Genomic DNA, 17,146 nt, shown 5'->3' with positions numbered 1-17,146 from the left:
GAGTATATCTATCCCCATATATATAACAAATGAGCTGGTTCATGCAATTAATGAATTAAACAGAAAAAAAAAAAAAATGAGCTAGTTCGAGAACTCACATTAAAGGGAGAATATATGCGTATGTGCCAATACCTCTACTAGTAATCTAACTTCTAGGAAACCTCGAGACGAGCAATACCGTAAGGAGGTCGTAGCTAGCGTATCAGCATGCGTCGGTTTCATTGGTGGTATGTCTAAAACTGGGCCTCGGGGCCAACACTTCGACCTCGTGGACCGTACTGTATGATGAGATCTCGAGAGCGAGCGCTCCTTAATTACGAGTGGACCATATATGCAAATCAGAACAGGAATCTTGAAGTGACATCACGCGAATTAGAGGGAATATTTCACCTTTACAAATTTGGTAATCTTGGTTTGTAAGTCATTCTAGCTGGCCACGAATCGGTGCGAATGTTCACCCGTACTTATGTAACCTTTTTAACTCCAAACGGGTTTGGATATCCTCCGATCAGTCAATCGTAACAGATACTCGAGTCCCGGAGCTCCGTTTCAATGTTACATTAAGTAATCGGTTTATATATATGTAACCATGCGTAAGGCGGGTACATGATGTAGCTATAGAAGTTTTGGAGAGATACAGCAAGGGCACTACAAAGATGAAATGCAGATCTCGATACAACAACACATGCAGTTTAAAATATGACAACGGAGGTCCGGAGAACCAATATTGTAAATTTGGTGACTTAAGCACAACTTTGCATTTGAAATCACGGATAAACCATAATCCGATAACATGTGATCGGCATCTAGCTGTGTTCTACTCTAGGTACATGTAGGCATGGCGAGATTCTAAACCAGTGAAAGATGCATTGATAAAACCTGTTTTAAGGTCGGCAGAGTACTCGCGACCAGCAACAAGAACCCGAAAATTCACGTCCTAATCTGCAATTTCTATTGGAGTAGAAGCCAAAAATACACCAAAGAATTGCAGCTGCATATTCGGGTTCTTGTTGCTGGTCGAGTACTACTCTACACACTTTACCAATCATGGATGCGTCAACCGAATAGTAGAAACCGGGGAATTATCCGGGGCTCCCCCGGTACTGAAGCATTTAAGCGATGCCAGGATAGGGCTAGTAAGAATCCCTACAGTTTATCCATTGGTAGCTCGAGAGCTATATCCATCAATTATTAAGCTCTGTATGCATATGATTGGTTTCTTGCATGTCGGATTCGGGGCAATAGTAGACGGTGGAGGAGGGGGCCAAAGATTCCAACACTGAAGTATAAACGTATATAAATCATTGCGTCGGTCCCGAGTTACTTTATCCTCACTACCTGACGAATCTTAGAGTATCACGTCGCTACAATCATGATGTTCTCTCGATCTCTAGGCTTCTTAGTTACAGCAGCAGCCCTTGTGACAGCAACGCCTTTCAAGAACAATGGAAGCTCCACAACAGCTCCCACCGTCACCATAAAAAATGGCACCATCGCAGGCAACTACCTACCATCTTTTGGCATTGATGAATTCTTCAGCATCCCTTTCGCTGCACCTCCTGTTGGTAACCTTCGTTTCAGACATCCCCAGCCTCCGAGCAAATGGAACGGGACACTCGATGCCACGGAACATGGGCCATCATGCCCCGGCTTTGGGCCGTTTTCCGAAGGACGGCCGTTAGATGAGGACTGCTTGACCTTAGATGTTGTCAGGCCTTCTGGCGGGGGAAAGGGTTTGCCAGTTATGGTCTGGATTTATGGAGGAGGGTTCTCGGGAGGAGCGTCAGCGGACCCAAGATATAATCTATCATATATCGTTAATGCAAGTGTGGCCATCAAAAAACCTGTTATTGCCATTGGTATCAATTACCGGCTGGCAGGTTTTGGGTTTTTGGCTGGACAGGATGTTTTCAATTCTGGAAACTCGAACGCTGGCTTGTTTGATCAACGACAGGCACTAAGATGGATTAGAGAGAATGTGGAGGCTTTTGGTGGAGATAAAGATAAGGTTACCATTTGGGGCGAGGTGTGTTGTGCCTCTGAACTCGAGGGCGGTGATAATCTGTGCTAGCGAAAGACTAATAATTTGAGGCAGTCAGCCGGGGCGTATTCGGTAGGGTACCATTTACTTGCAAATAATGGAGATAATGAGGGGCTGTTTCGGGCGGCGATCCTACAGAGCGGATCGCCACCGGGACCCACTTGTAAGTGAACTCTGAAGAGTAATATTGATGTAGCTAACAGGTGGTAGTGAATTCATTGGGGCACTTTGATGAGATGTATAATTCTGTCGTAGATATCCTTGGGTAACTTACACTTTCCCGCGTTAATATGGTTCTTTGTGGTTCTTATGTTGATTTTCATCAATAGCTGTTCAAATACTTCCGATCGTCTCCAGTGCCTACGGGAAGTCCCTTACGAACAATTATTTGATGCACTACAGCCACAATTATACACGTGGACACCAGTGGTTGATGGTGATTTTATTCCGGGCTGGCCGTCAGACCGTATGGCAGCTGGAAAGTTTGCGAATGTGACTATTTTGATTGGTGCAAATACTGTAAGTTTCCGAAGAAGGGTGGATCTATTGGCGTCAGTGAAGTCTAACATGATATACAGGATGAGGGAACTGCAACGTTCTTTGGCCCTAGAAATATCATTAATACCACAGAAGACCTTAGAAACTATCTCTTGAGTGTGTCACGCCCCGAATCCCTAGAATGGAACAATGCGTTTCTAATATGACTGCGTAGATGGATCACTCCCGGCCACAACTCCTTCTTCGGTGGAAAAACTTTTGGAATTGTATCCAGACGACCCCGCTCTCGGCTGTCCCTTTAATACTGGGTCTGAGAGATTCGCGGACCAAGGATACCAGTATAAAAGAGCAGCTGCTATAGTTGGGGATTACGCCATGGATGCGGGTAGAAGACAAACATCTGAGGCTTTCGCAAACAGAGGGAACAAAGTTTTTTCGTACAGGTTTGACCAATCACCATGGAATGGTAAATTGAAAGACATCACGGAGGTGGCTCCCGTGTATTCAACCCATTATGCGGAGGTGAGTCGTCCTAGGCCAGAATTCATGAGTGGAAAATAACTTGCCTTGCTATAGATCGGCTTTGTCTTTAACAATCCTAGTACAACCATATCGACATATGTGGGGCCAGATCCGGCGGTGAATGCATTGTCCCGCTTGATCTCGCGAAGTTGGATAAGTTTTGCTCATGATCTAGACCCAAATAACCATGGAAGTAAGTGTATATTCTTTCGGTTACCCAATAAAACCATCATTTTCACTGACATCTCCTTGAATAATGTAGTTCAAGGTGCCGCAAAATGGCCTGAATATAAGTATTCAGCGTCGAATATAGTTTTTAATTCGAATAGAACTTATGTGGAGAAGGATGACTATAGAAAAGAACAACTAAATTTTTGGGGAACGATCTGGCATGAGGTGGGATGCTGATTGGATCATTTAATTCGTTGTATACATATGTTAGTTCTTAGGAGGACGTGGCAGCACAACATGTACTGGTGTTTAGGTAGTTAATTTGAATTGGCTACTGAGCTTATTGTTAGCTTGTTGCTGTATTTGTCCTTAAGCTTACTACATAAGAAGCTTGAGCTCATCGGAGAAAAGTAAGGGGTCGATAGGTATTCTCTTCGTCCCTTCGTGTGTATCCCAAACGCTTTTAGAACTCGACCTCATACAACTATAATTGCGTAAAGCGTGATATTGATATTCTGACGTCCTGTATTGAAGAAACGAGTGTCGACCGAGGAAACGATTAATCGAAGTGGAAGCCGAAGCAGAAGCAGGAATCAAAAAGTATTTAATATTCTTTCCTGTCAAATCTAAAGTGCGAAGCGTTTTTGATGTTCGAAGTTCTAATTCAGAATGTATCAGGAAAGGATCAATGTTTACCAAAATATTACCATATTCCATATTTTTTCTGTTATTGGTGACAGACGTGAGGGCGGTTTGGTCAAAACGGTAAGTAAAGTCTCCGTTGCGGTTGCAGATATGTATTGCCATGGTTGAGGGCTTGAGCACCATGCAAGAACATCTCTCCTCGCGAATTATCTCATCGCATTCCCCCGCTACCCCACACTTCAATTCCCCGCACTGGCTATCCTATCACCATTGAAGGTCTCCTTCATTTTCTTTGCCCTCTCTCTCTTCGTCCTTCTGCTCTCCTCATCCCCAGTCGTGGCTCCCCTTCCTCGTCTTTGTGCTCTGCTTCGTCAATTCCCCCGCTCTCAGCTCCTCTGCAACCAAACCTTCCGTGCTTTACCATCAAACAGGTTACTTACAACTCTCAGCATGGGTTCTTATCCGAATCCCCCTCCAGCTCCTAGATTCACCCATACTCCGGAGACACTGAAGAAAGACACCCAGCGTATCATTGAAAGCTCGCGTAAGCTCGATGACACACTTGCCGCAGAGATTACCCCAGAGAGTGCTACCTTCGAGAATGTTGTCAAGCCTTTGGCTGAAGATGAAAACTACATGAGTCTCGAGGTTGCTATACTGGGTTTCTATCAGTATGTCAGCACAGACAAGGCTCTGCGTGATGCTAGTAGCGAGTCCGAGAAGGAGCTTGAGGTTGGTAACCACTCATTGCTGGTAGAAGGATGTTCATATGGCTGATATCACGCATTACTTCCTAGGAATTTGGCATCGAATCTTCCATGCGTCAAGACATTTACAAGCTGGTTTCAGCTGTTGCCGCAAAGAATGAGACGAAGACCTCTGGTTTAGACCCAGAGTCACTCCGTCTCCTAGAAAAGATGAACAAGGATTACATCAGGAACGGTTTGGCTCTTCCAGAAGACAAACGCGAGCGTTTCAAAGAGATCAAGAAGGAGTTGTCAACACTTGGTATTGAATTCTCAAAACGTCTCAACGAGGAAAACGGTGGAATTTGGTTTACTCCAGAGGAGCTCAAAGGCGTCCCAGAGGATGTTTTGGGTGGTTTGAAGAAAGGTGAAGGAGAGAACGAGGGAAAACTTTGGTTGACTTTCAAGTACCCCGACCTTTTCCCGGCCATGAAGTACGCAGTCAATCCAGAGACAAGGAAGAAGATTTTTATTGGCAACGAAAACAAGTGCAACGAGAATGTGGCAGTCTTTAAGAAGGCCATTGAACTTAGAGATGAGAAGGCCAGGCTCTTAGGATTCAAGTCCCATGCCGAATTTGTTCTCGATGCTAAGATGGCAAAGACTCCCGAGAAGGTTTACGAATTCCTCAACGACCTGCGGGGGAGGCTTATCCCCGGCGGAGAGAAGGAAATTGCTCGGCTAAGAGAGTTCAAGAAGGCTGACACCCAAGCGAACAATGTGACTGATGATGGACATTATTACCTCTGGGATCACAGGTAAGGTGGCTCTTGGGGTTTACTATTAGGACAAAGTTAACAGATTTGATACAGGTATTATGATCGTATGCTTCTTGAGAATGAATACAAGCTCGACGCTCAGAAGGTTGCCGAGTACTTCCCTATTGCGCATACGATTGAAGGAATGATGAAGATTTTCGAGACCCTGTTTGGGTTGGAATTTGTTGAGGTCACGGGTGACGAAAAGCATGTCTGGCACGAGGACACCAAGCAGTTCCGCGTTTATAACGAGAAACCAACAGACGGCGCGGAGCAAGAATTTGTTGGATGGCTTTACCTTGATCTCCACCCCAGAGAAGGGAAATATGGACATGCAGCCAACTTCAATCTGCAACAGGTATATCACTATCTAGATGCCACTGCGAGACCGCTTGCTGAAATAATTAATGTGTATAGGGTTTCTTAGACAAGGAAGGGAAGAGGCGTTATCCCGCAACTGCGCTCGTCTGCAATTTTTCCAAACCAACGGAGAAGAAACCATCTTTGTTACAGCATGATGAAGTGGTGACCCTTTTCCACGAACTTGGTCACGGTATCCACGACCTCGTTGCAAGAACTCGCTATGCACGGTTCCACGGTACGAATGTCGTTCGTGATTTCGTAGAGGCACCTTCTCAGATGCTTGAAAACTGGTGTTGGACCGCATCTGAGATTATCTCTCTCTCCTCACACTATGAAACTGGCCAGAAGATTCCCGAAGATCTTGTCAAGACCATCATCAACACCAAGCATGTTAATGATGCGCTCTTCAACCTCCGTCAGCTTCACTTTGCCTTCTTCGACATGAAGGTTCACACTTTACAGGCTCATGAGGATGTAAAGAAGCTTGACCCTACTATTGAATACAACAAACTCCGCACGGAGATTACACTCTTGGACCCACCACAAGGGCTAGGTGATGTAAGTATAAATTTGGTCTCCAGTCGGTTTCTGGAGGTAACAATGCTCATATCATTCACAGGACTATGGTCACGGTGAAGCCACCTTCGGACATCTCATGGGCGGTTATGATGCTGGTTACTACGGATACCTTTGGTATGTGCATTCTATCCCCGCACTAATGTTATTGAGATCTAATTGAATATATAGGTCCCAAGTATTTTCAACCGACATGTTCTACTCGGCATTTAAGGCAGATCCGATGAACGGTACCCAGGGAAGGCGGTATCGCCATACTGTACTTGAAAGAGGTGGAAGTCAAGATGAGATGGAAACCCTCAAGCAATTTTTGGGTAGAGAGCCTAACTCAGATGCGTTTTTCGAAGATTTGGGACTCTCAAAGAAGTCGTCTTAGACGCATTCTCCTATGTAGCTGGACTTCGGACAGATGATTACTAGCTGCATATATGTACTGCTTTCATTTTGAATAATTCTATGGGCGATGGTCCTGCTGCAGTGCATCAAGTGTTAATTAACGTTCTTCTTTTTGTAGAATGCTGTTAAAATAACTTATGTGACTATAATAGTAACGAGTATTCCTGCATTGGGGACTCTCCCGTACTTTCATATGCGCCAAGGTCTCACCAGTCACGCTGGTTGAGGTTATCTAACAAGCAGCTAAGACCGAAAATGGAAGAAAGCAGCGGCTAGAGACGGAATGTCGCAATCAAGCGTGGGGTGAAGCTGAACCTGCATTGCCCCTCTACCACCCCTAACCCTCTACGTCCCTTTGGGAGTTTGCCTCCCTTCCTCTTTCTTTCTCCCGTTCAGGTTCTTACATCAATTATACCAAACACCTATTCACCTGTGTGCACCAGTAATGTCGGCTCAAAACTCCCTTCCAACTCTACCCACGAGCTTCTTAAATAACATCACCGAGCACATCGGCGATACACCACTCGTCCGCCTCAACCGCGTTCCTCAGAGCCTAGGCATCAAGGCCACTGTCTATGCGAAATGCGAGTTTTTTAATGCCGGTGGCTCTGTCAAGGACAGAATTGCTAGGAGAATGATTGAAGAGGCCGAGAAGGATGGAAAGATCAAGCCTGGAGATGTGTTGATTGAGCCTACCTCCGGAAATACGTTTGTTACTCCATCTTCCTTAGATACGTATGAACCATTGGGCTAATTGTGTGATATGAAGTGGTATAGGGCTAGCTCTGGTAGCAGCAGTCAAGGGATATCGCGCAATCATAACCCTGCCAGAAAAAATGTCCTCTGAGAAAGTCGCTGTATTGCGCGCTCTCGGTGCAGAAATTGTTCGTACGCCTACCGAAGCAGCTTACGATTCTCCGGAAAGTCATATCGGTGTAGCGAAGCGCCTTGAGAAGGAGATTCCGAATTCCATCATCCTGGATCAATACGGAAACCCAAATAATCCTTTGGCTCATGAGCTGGGCACTGCGGAGGAGATCTGGACTCAGACCGGCGGGAAAGTGGATGCAGTTGTTGCGGGTGCGGGAACTGGTGGAACCATTACCGGAATTGCAAGGTAAGATTTTGTTTCTACCCCCCCTGCTTAGACCTTTTTTCTCCTCTTTTTTCTTCTTTCCTTTTTTTTCGGGGTGTGGGGGGTGGGTTATGAGATGAGGGGCAGGGATGGCGTGATTTCAAGAGCTAACAAGAATTTGTAGGGGTTTGAGGAAGCACAATCCAAACGTTCTCGTTGTGGCTGCGGACCCAGTCGGTTCGATTCTGGCAGTCCCCGCGTCTCTCAACAATTCACATGAGGGCTACAAGGTTGAAGGCATCGGTTATGATTTTGTTCCCGAAGTACTTGAACAAGGAATTGTCAATACTTGGATCAAGACTACCGACCGCGAGTCATTCCTGTATGCCCGTCGTTTAATCAAGGAAGAGGGCCTTCTTTGTGGTGGCTCTTCTGGCTCTGCGTTGTCAGCCATGGTCGACGCTGTCAAAGCGAACCCAGAACTCAACCAAGAGGGAAAGGTCATTGTTGTTATTCTCCCCGATTCCGTCCGTAATTATCTCAGCAAGTTTGTCGATGACACTTGGATGGAGAACAACGACTTCATCCCCACCCAAGAGATCGAGCAGGCCCGGGAAACTCAACAGTGGCAAGGTGCCACGATCAAGGATCTAAAGTTGAAACCTGTCGTTACTGTTCGTGATACCGCCACTGCTGAGGCTGCGATCGAGATCATGCGTGAAAAAAGTTTCGATCAGCTCCCAGTTCTTGGGAAGTCCGGAAGGCTTGTTGGTCTAGTCACTCTTGGAAACTTACTCAGTTACATCTCCCGGGGATGGGCTACCAGTCATACCACTGTCAAAGAGGTCATGTTCGATTTCACAAAGATCAAGGAGATTGTTGGTGATCCTAATGAGATTGGATCTGTTAAACCCACAACTACTACTGCGGATGGAACCAATGGCCCTCAATGGAAGCGCAGATTCGAAGAGATTACTCTGGATACACCCTTGAGTGCCCTGAGCCGGTTCTTTGAGCATAACTCCGCAGGAGTTGTCACCCAAAGAATGGGCTCGGGAGAGGGCCTATCCGTTATTCACGTTGTTACTAAGGTTGACTTGCTTTCGTTCCTCGTTAAGGAGGGGAAGAAGGAGAAGGTCACGATTTCTGCTTAAGTTCTCATATTTTTGGTTCTATGTATGGGTATTGGGTGGATGGTGAACGGGGCGCTTTTGATTTAACTTCAACGTTTTTTTGCGGGCTGGGGTATTACAATGGGCGTGCTTGCTATTCTGTCTTCTTATGTTCTTTTTTGTAATTACTGGGAGTAGATAGACGGTTTGTTTAGCCTTTAGTTCAACACATAGGCGTACAGGATTGGAAGGATTGAATTAGGGCAACGTACAAGTAAATGGCTGGCTGATCACAGTTGTTTTATCTATTTTATATTTCCTTATATTGACATGACGGAGGGTTTTGGGGAAGGGGGGGATATTCTGGTTACAAGTCTGTACTGATTAACGCTGGTGGCGGAGACCAGCGAGTGTCGTAACCCCCGGCCCGCATACACGAATGAACATGTACACGAAGTATCACTCGGTATTGTTGAAAATAGCATGCTCATCACGTGAAAATAGGCCGTGCTGGTAGATTCTGAGCGCGGTGCATATTATAGTCCACTTTAGGGTTAGGGATTGTTTACGCGTTGCCAAACGCGCGCATCACAACACTTCTTTCTTTCAGGTCGTGAGAGCTCCATTGACCTCTTCCACCCACCCCCTCCACCCCCTCCACCCCCACCCCGCTTCACGCGATTCAATTAATCTACGAAATTCATCTCTCAAAATGTCCGCGCCGACTAAACGTCGCTCTGCCCGCCAATCTTCTTCACAGCAATCAACCCCGCGCCCTGGCCGCAATGTAACCAGCACACCCCTCCCTCCACCAGCAGAAGAAGAGAATGCTGGTACATCACCACTCTTTTACGGCGGCTTGACCTCGAGTCCTATGCCTTCGAGTGATCCTGTTAGGATGAGTTCTCCAACGCCTATTGAGGAGAGGAGAAATCCTTCCGCCGCTGCGGCAGGCGGAAGACTGGCAGCCATTCGAGGGAGGGCAGCATTGGATAGTGACATGAGTGGGGGTAAGTTTATAGTCTGCTTCTTTTTTTTTTTTATGCTGTAAAATTTCTAATGAGGCGTAGGCTCTTCACCATTGAGATATGTACCTAGTTCTTCCCCAGATAGAGATATGGCTACACCAAGAGATGTGAGGACCCCGCGAGCTGGCGCTCCTAGTTCTAGCGCGGGTGTATTGAGAAGGTGCGTTGGCAACATTGTGGTTCAGCTATCTTGGGCTTCAGTTCCTACCTTACTTTACTTCATCCTCCAATTCTGCCTCATATTGCGGTTTTAATAAGAAAGCCCCAACTAATACTCGTAGCAACATAGGAACGGAGATGCAATCGCTAGCACCCCCGCTCGTTCCCGCCGTGGAGATTTGCAATTTTCCGGTATCAACTCTGCTACCCCTACTCGACGCCGTCTCTATGTTGATGAGCAGGGCCTTCCTGTTCGGGGGTACTGATGCTGCACACCCTCCCTCCGATGCTGCGACGTATAGTGCTGGTCCTACGTCAGAAATCTCGGACGGCCCTAAACGTCTCATTTGGGGTACCAATGTTTCCGTGGAAGAGTCTACCCAGGCGTTCCGGAAGTTTCTTCGAGATTTCAAACGTCGCTACCGCATGCGCATGGATGAGGAATTTGTTGCGCCAGGTCAAGGAGAGGAGCTGGTTTACGTGGATATATTGAGGCAGATGAGGGCTCTAGGGACAAGTAATCTGAATCTCGATGTGAGAAATCTTAGGAGTTATCCACCAACGAAAAGATTCTTTCACCAGCTCCTCAATTACCCTCAAGAAATCATTCCGATCATGGATACCTGCGTGAAGGATATCATGCTGGAGATGTTGGAGGAGGATGGTGCAGATGAACAAGAGTATCAAGAATGCATGGAGAGAATCTACAAGGCCAGGCCATTTAATTTGGAGAAGAGCGTGAACATGAGGGACTTGAATCCAGCAGGTGGGTCTATCGCTCCTTACCAGAGGCTAATTGCTGACAAAGATGATAGATATTGATAAGGTTATTAGTGTAAAGGGATTGGTTATCCGAGTCACCCCCATCATTCCGGACATGAATAAGGGTATGCCAGGCAACTGAAGATATTATATTTCATACAGCTAATTTCTGTAGCGTTCTTCCGTTGCCATGTTTGTGGACATACCGTCACGGTAGAGATTGACCGGGGTAAAATTGCCGAACCCACCGAGTGCCCGCGTGAGGTTTGCAAAACCCCGAATTCAATGCAGATTGTCCACAACCGCTCCGACTTTTCGGACAAACAGGTCATCAAGCTACAAGAAACTCCGGACTCCGTTCCTGATGGTCAGACACCTCACTCTGTCTCGTTGTGCTGTTACGATGAGCTGTGCGATGTTGCAAAAGCTGGAGATAGGATTGAAGTTACTGGTATCTTCAGATCTGTGCCTGTCCGTGTGAACCCAAGGCAACGCAATATCAAGAGTTTGTTCAAAACGTATGTTGATGTCCTTCACATTCAAAAAGTGGATAAACGCCGCATGGGACAAGATACATCAACCTTAGAAGAGGAGGTCGCAGGCCAGGTTGCGTCTGACCTTGACGAAGTCCGCAAGCTTTCCGATGAGGAAATCGACAAAATCAAAGCAATTGCCAACCGTTACGACGTTTACGAGCTTCTATCTCGCTCCCTTGCCCCTTCAATTTACGAGATGGAAGACGTTAAAAAGGGAGTCCTGCTTCAGCTCTTTGGTGGCACCAACAAGACATTCGAAAGAGGTGGTGCTCCTCGCTACAGAGGTGATATCAATGTTCTCCTTTGTGGCGATCCTTCAACTTCAAAGTCTCAGCTCCTCCAATATGTCCACAAAATTGCTCCTCGTGGTGTCTACACCTCTGGCAAAGGTTCTTCTGCAGTCGGTCTGACCGCATATGTCACCCGTGATCCAGAAACTCGCCAGCTTGTGCTCGAGTCCGGAGCGCTTGTCCTTTCTGACGGTGGTGTCTGTTGTATTGACGAGTTTGATAAGATGTCAGAAGCAACTCGCTCTGTTCTCCACGAAGTGATGGAGCAGCAGACGGTCTCGATCGCAAAAGCTGGTATCATTACTACCCTTAACGCTCGTAGCAGCATCCTTGCATCAGCAAATCCAATTGGCAGTAAATACAACCCTAACCTCCCCGTCCCGCAGAACATCGACCTGCCACCTACCCTTCTCTCGCGTTTCGACTTGGTGTACTTGGTGCTTGATCGCGTCGATGAGACTGCGGACCGTCGACTAGCGAAGCACATGGTAGGAATGTACCTCGAAGATAACCCAGAGTCTGCTGCTGGCATTAGCGAGGTTGTTCCAATTGAGACACTCACAGCATACATCTCATATGCTAGACAGAATATCCATCCAAAGTTGTCTAGTACTGCTGCGGACGAGTTGGTAAAAGCCTATGTCGAGCTGAGAAAACTCGGGGAAGACGTTAGAGCCGCTGAGAGAAGAATAACAGCTACAACTAGACAGTTGGAGAGTATGATTCGTCTTTCTGAGGCTCACGCCAAAATGAGATTATCAACCGAAGTCACTGTCGACGATGTGACCGAGGCTGTCCGTCTCATCCGTTCTGCTATCAAGGAGTCTGCGACTGATCCCCTTACCGGACGCATCGACATGGATCTCCTGGGAGGTGTATCCAATGCCGAAAGACGTAGAAAGGGCGACCTCAGGAACGCTCTCGCTAGTTTGTTGGACGAGATGAGCAGAGGTCCGGCTGCTGCTGCTGGAGGCGTCAGATACACAGAGGTGTTGAAGAGGCTCCAGGAGCAAAGCGGAAAGAAGGTGGAGAGTGGGGAGTTCGCCGAGGTCGTTCGGGGACTTGAGACGGAGGGAGTTGTTAGGGTCAGCGGTGATGGGGCCAGGAGAGTAATCAGGAAGATTAATACCTTTTAGAGGAGGGTTCCTTTTTTTTTTTTTTTTTTACATGGATGCCATAAGTGTAGCTGATTGATGACGGGATGTCGCGGCGCAATAAGAGGAAATGAATGATACCAATTTATGGATCACAACAATAATACCTTTTTTCCCCCTTCGTAAAGAGATCCCTGCTGCGAGTGACGAGACATGATTGGACAGTCATGACCTGGATTCCCTAACTAGTAACCCAGAACTGACCCAGAGTCCAGGTTCTGTCTGTCATATCCATCGTCGTGCCTTACAATGCAGTAGCTACATGTATGTTTCATATGTAGAGTAATACTCTGAGTAGAGTACTCGCGACCAGCAACAAGAACCCGAATATGCAGCTGCAAGTCTTTGGTGTATTTTTGACTTCTACTCCAATGGAAATTGCAGATTAGGACGTGCATTTTCGGGTTCTTGTTGCTGGTCGCGAGTAGGTACATAGAGTACAATCTCACATGTCTCCAGAATATTCGCTTAACGCTCCCTGCGCTGGGAAATAGCTGCGAGACAGCAAGGTCGACGGCTATCACACGTGCATATCCGGCCACTGCTGCTGTACAACGCAGCAGCAGAGCTCGATCCTATTTAGTGACCTATTCCCCACTTCATGGTCCCGCGGGGGCCGGTGTATGTAGAGTAGTTAGTGGTAGAGACAGACAGTTTCCCTTTCCCTGGGACCTTCCCTTCCCCCCACCCCCCAAAAAACGCGTGCTGTTTCCCCAAACATTTATTTTTCCGTAACAATACTTACCAAATCCTGTTTAAATCTTGATCACCATCTTGACTGTATATCAAAAAAAGTGTACTCTATTCTAGCTAGCTACTCTACCAAACACGCCAACCCTCTTTGTCACAGACTAGACGTCTTCACTCATCAAAGATATGTATGTGTATGCAGTGAAGTATCTGCTGTACACTCCTCCGGAGCCTGTGCCACCACCCCCGTCGCTCTCGGGCCCAAGCAGACCCCCAGCTGTTATTGTACCTTCGAGCTCGCGCCAGGAACCCTCGAGCTCGCACCAACAATCTTCGAGTTCACGACAGCAGGCGTCAACGATCGTACGCAAAAGGTCCTCGAGTCTGTTTAACCAGCCATCGAGTTCAAAGCAGTACCCGCAACGAGAGATAGAAGTGGATGAAATTAGTATACCAGACCTTGCCAAGATCGAAGTCGATTCGTCATTCGTATGTTCCCGCCCGTGGAAGATGGTGGTGGTGGTGGTGGTGGTGGTGGTGGTGGTGGTGGTGCGTAGACCTGATGGCAGAGACATTGTATAGGACAAGGAGACTTCTGGGATGGAGTGCGATAGTATGGAGCAGTCGTGGGTTTCCCTGAGTGTACGAGTGTTACAGGGAGAGTGGAGCGATAGCTGACGGAGGTGTAGTTGTGATTTCTCGACGGAGTCTTTGACATCGAGTATTTATCAGTGGGTATTGGATGGTTCTGTGTTTGATGGACAACGTCGGTGTTGACGGTGGTGCATGTAGGTACCGGTATGAGAACGGACGGAGGTACCACGCGTATACGGAAGAGTATGCGATCAACTATCTGCTCTGTTGTTTAGAATCACTGGAACTTTCTGACCGAGGTGCGCGCTAGTAAATATATTCTGCCTAACGACGAAGTACGAAACCTCCAAATTTTGAAATAATGATCGATCGTTATTGACCGTGCCCGTTCTTTATTATTAGGCCGAGCAAGACCGGTTGGCTCCTCCGGTAGCACAGAATACATACATATTACTTAAAACTAATGGATTATTATTAGATTGGATATATTGCACCATACGTATCTTGTCATGATGGACGATCAGCTCACTCTCGCGCCCATAGACCCGAACCCTCAGAGGATACTGGATGTGGGTACAGGCACTGGGATATGGGCGATCGACATGGGAGAGTAAGGGACTCCGCTCCTTTTTGCAAAATAGTAGATACCAACTGACATGGAATAGGAGATATCCATCTGCCGAAATCATTGGAACCGATCTCTCGCCTATTCAGCCCTCATGGTAGCTTCTTCACCCCCCCCCCCCCCCCCGGCGGATACTGATACAAAGGTCTATACCTAACAATACATTTTAGGGTCCCCCCAAATGTTCATTTCCAGATTGACGATGCCGAGTCCGAATGGACCTTTCCTAAGAACTACTTCGACCTGGTACACATCCGTCACCTCAGTGGAGCCATCAAAGATTGGGAGGCTCTCTATACCGAGGCCTATAGGTAACTACCCAGCCTTAACCTTCAAGAGCATGATCCCCACAACTAGTTCGTATGCTTATATACCCCCCCCCCCCCCGTTTTTACAGACACTGTAAACCCGGTGGTTGGATCGACATCGCCGAATTCGAAATGGACATCTTCTGCGACGACGGAACCCTCTCGCCCGACTGCGAGCTCAAGCAATTCTATACCCTCGTTTCGCAGGCTACCGCTATTACTGGCCGCGAATTCAACAACGCTGCCAACTTTCTCCCCATCATTGAGAAGGTTGGTTTCGTTAATGCGCACCATACAATGGTCAAGATGCCGCTGGGTCCCTGGGCGGTGGACAAGAAGCAGAAGGAGATTGGCGCGTATATATTACTGAGTACGGAAACTGGTTTCGAGGCGTTTGGAATCAAGTTGTTTACCCAGGTGTTGGGGATGGGCGTCGACGAGGCGGGGGCACTCATCACCGCGGCGCAGAAGCAGGCGACCAATAAGAGGGTTCATGTGTATGGGAAACAGTGAGTGAAAATCCTTTCCTCGGGGAGATGGGGGGATCGGAGAGCTAATAGAGGGGTAGTCATCTTTATTATGCGCAGAAGCCGTTGGATGCGCAGAGTTAGTTTTGGAGAGAATATTTGGGGGCCAGGGGGCGTATCAGCTATAGAGGTGGGCCCGCGAGGGAAATTGTCTTTGTGTATGTGTGTGCATCTAGTCTGTTTATAAATGGGCTGTGACTTGGGTGTAACAATTTGATCAACGGTTTTGTTCGGTCCTCGTGGCATGTAAACAGTTTATCGATAAGGGACCCCTGGATCACAGTGCTGTTCGTAGCCCTATACTCTATCCCTTGGACGGATGAAACTCTCAAATTCGCGACATGGACCGTGCACGCACTTAGTAAGGCAGTTGTCCTTCTTTTTGCAGGTGATAACAATAATTGAGCCAATGAAAAATCAGCTACAGTTACCACATAAGGCTAGTGATAGCTGAAAGAGGGATGTCGCGAATTTGAGAGTTTCATCCGTCCAAGGGATACTCTGTACCTACTGAACGTTAAACCCACATATGATACTTTCTTGGACTGCACTCCTTTGGAAGATAGCTGGAAGCCGCGCTGCTCTACGTAAAGTCTTCCTTTTTATATAACAAGTCAGATGGCGCGCGGTCAATTTGTTTTGATAAGAAAATTCTCCCGCAAAAAGATGAGTACAAGAGAGACTTGATATTTAGTCTCTTTGTGTGTAGGTTTGAGTTTAATTCCAGTTCGAACTGCTGGCCCCTCACGAACATGCAGGTTCGTTCACTGCTCTAGTTGCTTGGGGCCAAGAAAGCGCTATTCCCAAATGTGAAGTTTTTTCAGGGGGAATGTGGGGCTAGATATCAGACACAGAGCAGTAAACCGAATATTTGATATACCGAAGGGTCTCGGACACGATTTTTTTCCCCCAGCAAAATTCGTGAAAATCATGCTGATATACCGAATTTCACTCCGGATCGAATTTTGGAACCTGACCCCCCTGTACCCCCCCCCTGTCCCCATACAAAATAATTCTGCAGTAACGAACTTGTGAATTTACTGGTGGCACACTAGTACTATTAGGGGTAGATTGTTTGGAGATACACCGCCGCTCGACCCATCATGAAGGTGTCAAAATTCACTTTTCTACGAACTGATACTTGTCTATTACTGCCATTTCTGCTCAGAGTAGTTCGAGTACGTAGTTCGTCATGACCGCTCCATATTGAAGTAAGCTTATAACCATATTGAGGGAAACTTGCCACGTACCCTTACTTGTACCCTCACTCATAGTGTTCATGTGGAATAAAACCTAACCCTATTATGAGCCTTCGAATGAATTCTGCTAACTGGATGATCTGCTATACCGAACTGATTTTTGTGGATTCTGCAGGTTCGGTATAGCGGGTCCTCGCTGTATGCTACAGGTTGAGCTTTAGACACCCGGCGTTCAAAGGGGATAACTAGGTACGCCCACCTCACGAGGATATCATTTTGCGAGTGATCGGCTGTGATCCCACCGTTTTTTTCTTCTTTTTTTTTTCCTTTCTCCTGTCCAACCCACTAATTGTATGCAGACCATAGTCTAT

General features: G+C 47.0%; 5 protein-coding genes across 5 annotated transcripts; all 5 read left to right on the top strand.

The window, feature by feature from the left end:
* Positions 1-1,372: 1,372 nt before the first annotated feature.
* Positions 1,373-3,469, top strand: LAJ45_00192 (uncharacterized protein; the record flags this gene model as incomplete). The annotated part of the gene is made up of 8 exons (XM_046109794.1): positions 1,373-2,026; positions 2,096-2,204; positions 2,252-2,306; positions 2,371-2,560; positions 2,620-2,695; positions 2,754-3,061; positions 3,116-3,254; positions 3,324-3,469. 8 exons carry the CDS (start codon positions 1,373-1,375, stop codon positions 3,467-3,469), a joined length of 1,677 nt encoding a protein of 558 aa, XP_045976487.1.
* An 858-nt stretch (positions 3,470-4,327) lies between these two features.
* LAJ45_00191 (uncharacterized protein) lies at positions 4,328-6,696 on the top strand (the record flags this gene model as incomplete). The annotated part of the gene is made up of 6 exons (XM_046109793.1): positions 4,328-4,609; positions 4,675-5,381; positions 5,436-5,739; positions 5,799-6,302; positions 6,364-6,437; positions 6,492-6,696. The coding sequence occupies 6 exons, from the start codon at positions 4,328-4,330 to the stop codon at positions 6,694-6,696; spliced, it is 2,076 nt and encodes a 691-aa protein (XP_045976486.1).
* A 465-nt stretch (positions 6,697-7,161) lies between these two features.
* LAJ45_00190 (uncharacterized protein) lies at positions 7,162-8,945 on the top strand (the record flags this gene model as incomplete). Its single annotated transcript, XM_046109792.1, has 3 exons — positions 7,162-7,424; positions 7,486-7,833; positions 7,976-8,945. The coding sequence occupies 3 exons, from the start codon at positions 7,162-7,164 to the stop codon at positions 8,943-8,945; spliced, it is 1,581 nt and encodes a 526-aa protein (XP_045976485.1).
* A 670-nt stretch (positions 8,946-9,615) lies between these two features.
* LAJ45_00189 (uncharacterized protein) lies at positions 9,616-12,814 on the top strand (the record flags this gene model as incomplete). Its single annotated transcript, XM_046109791.1, has 6 exons — positions 9,616-9,913; positions 9,974-10,091; positions 10,221-10,349; positions 10,393-10,856; positions 10,906-10,977; positions 11,028-12,814. 6 exons carry the CDS (start codon positions 9,616-9,618, stop codon positions 12,812-12,814), a joined length of 2,868 nt encoding a protein of 955 aa, XP_045976484.1.
* Positions 12,815-13,708: 894 nt separating this feature from the next.
* LAJ45_00188 (uncharacterized protein) lies at positions 13,709-15,660 on the top strand (the record flags this gene model as incomplete). Its single annotated transcript, XM_046109790.1, has 11 exons — positions 13,709-14,011; positions 14,105-14,148; positions 14,212-14,253; positions 14,315-14,359; positions 14,427-14,451; positions 14,519-14,532; positions 14,595-14,726; positions 14,782-14,838; positions 14,912-15,052; positions 15,139-15,558; positions 15,618-15,660. The coding sequence occupies 11 exons, from the start codon at positions 13,709-13,711 to the stop codon at positions 15,658-15,660; spliced, it is 1,266 nt and encodes a 421-aa protein (XP_045976483.1).
* Between the last annotated feature and the right edge of the window lie 1,486 nt (positions 15,661-17,146).

This window comes from Morchella importuna (genome assembly GCF_003444635.1).
Source record: "Morchella importuna strain M04M26 chromosome Unknown Morimp01GS001, whole genome shotgun sequence".
In the NCBI taxonomy this organism is placed as follows: domain Eukaryota; kingdom Fungi; phylum Ascomycota; class Pezizomycetes; order Pezizales; family Morchellaceae; genus Morchella; species Morchella importuna.
The sequence above is the reverse complement of the archived record's forward strand: the minus strand, read 5'-3'. Positions and strand labels throughout refer to the sequence as shown.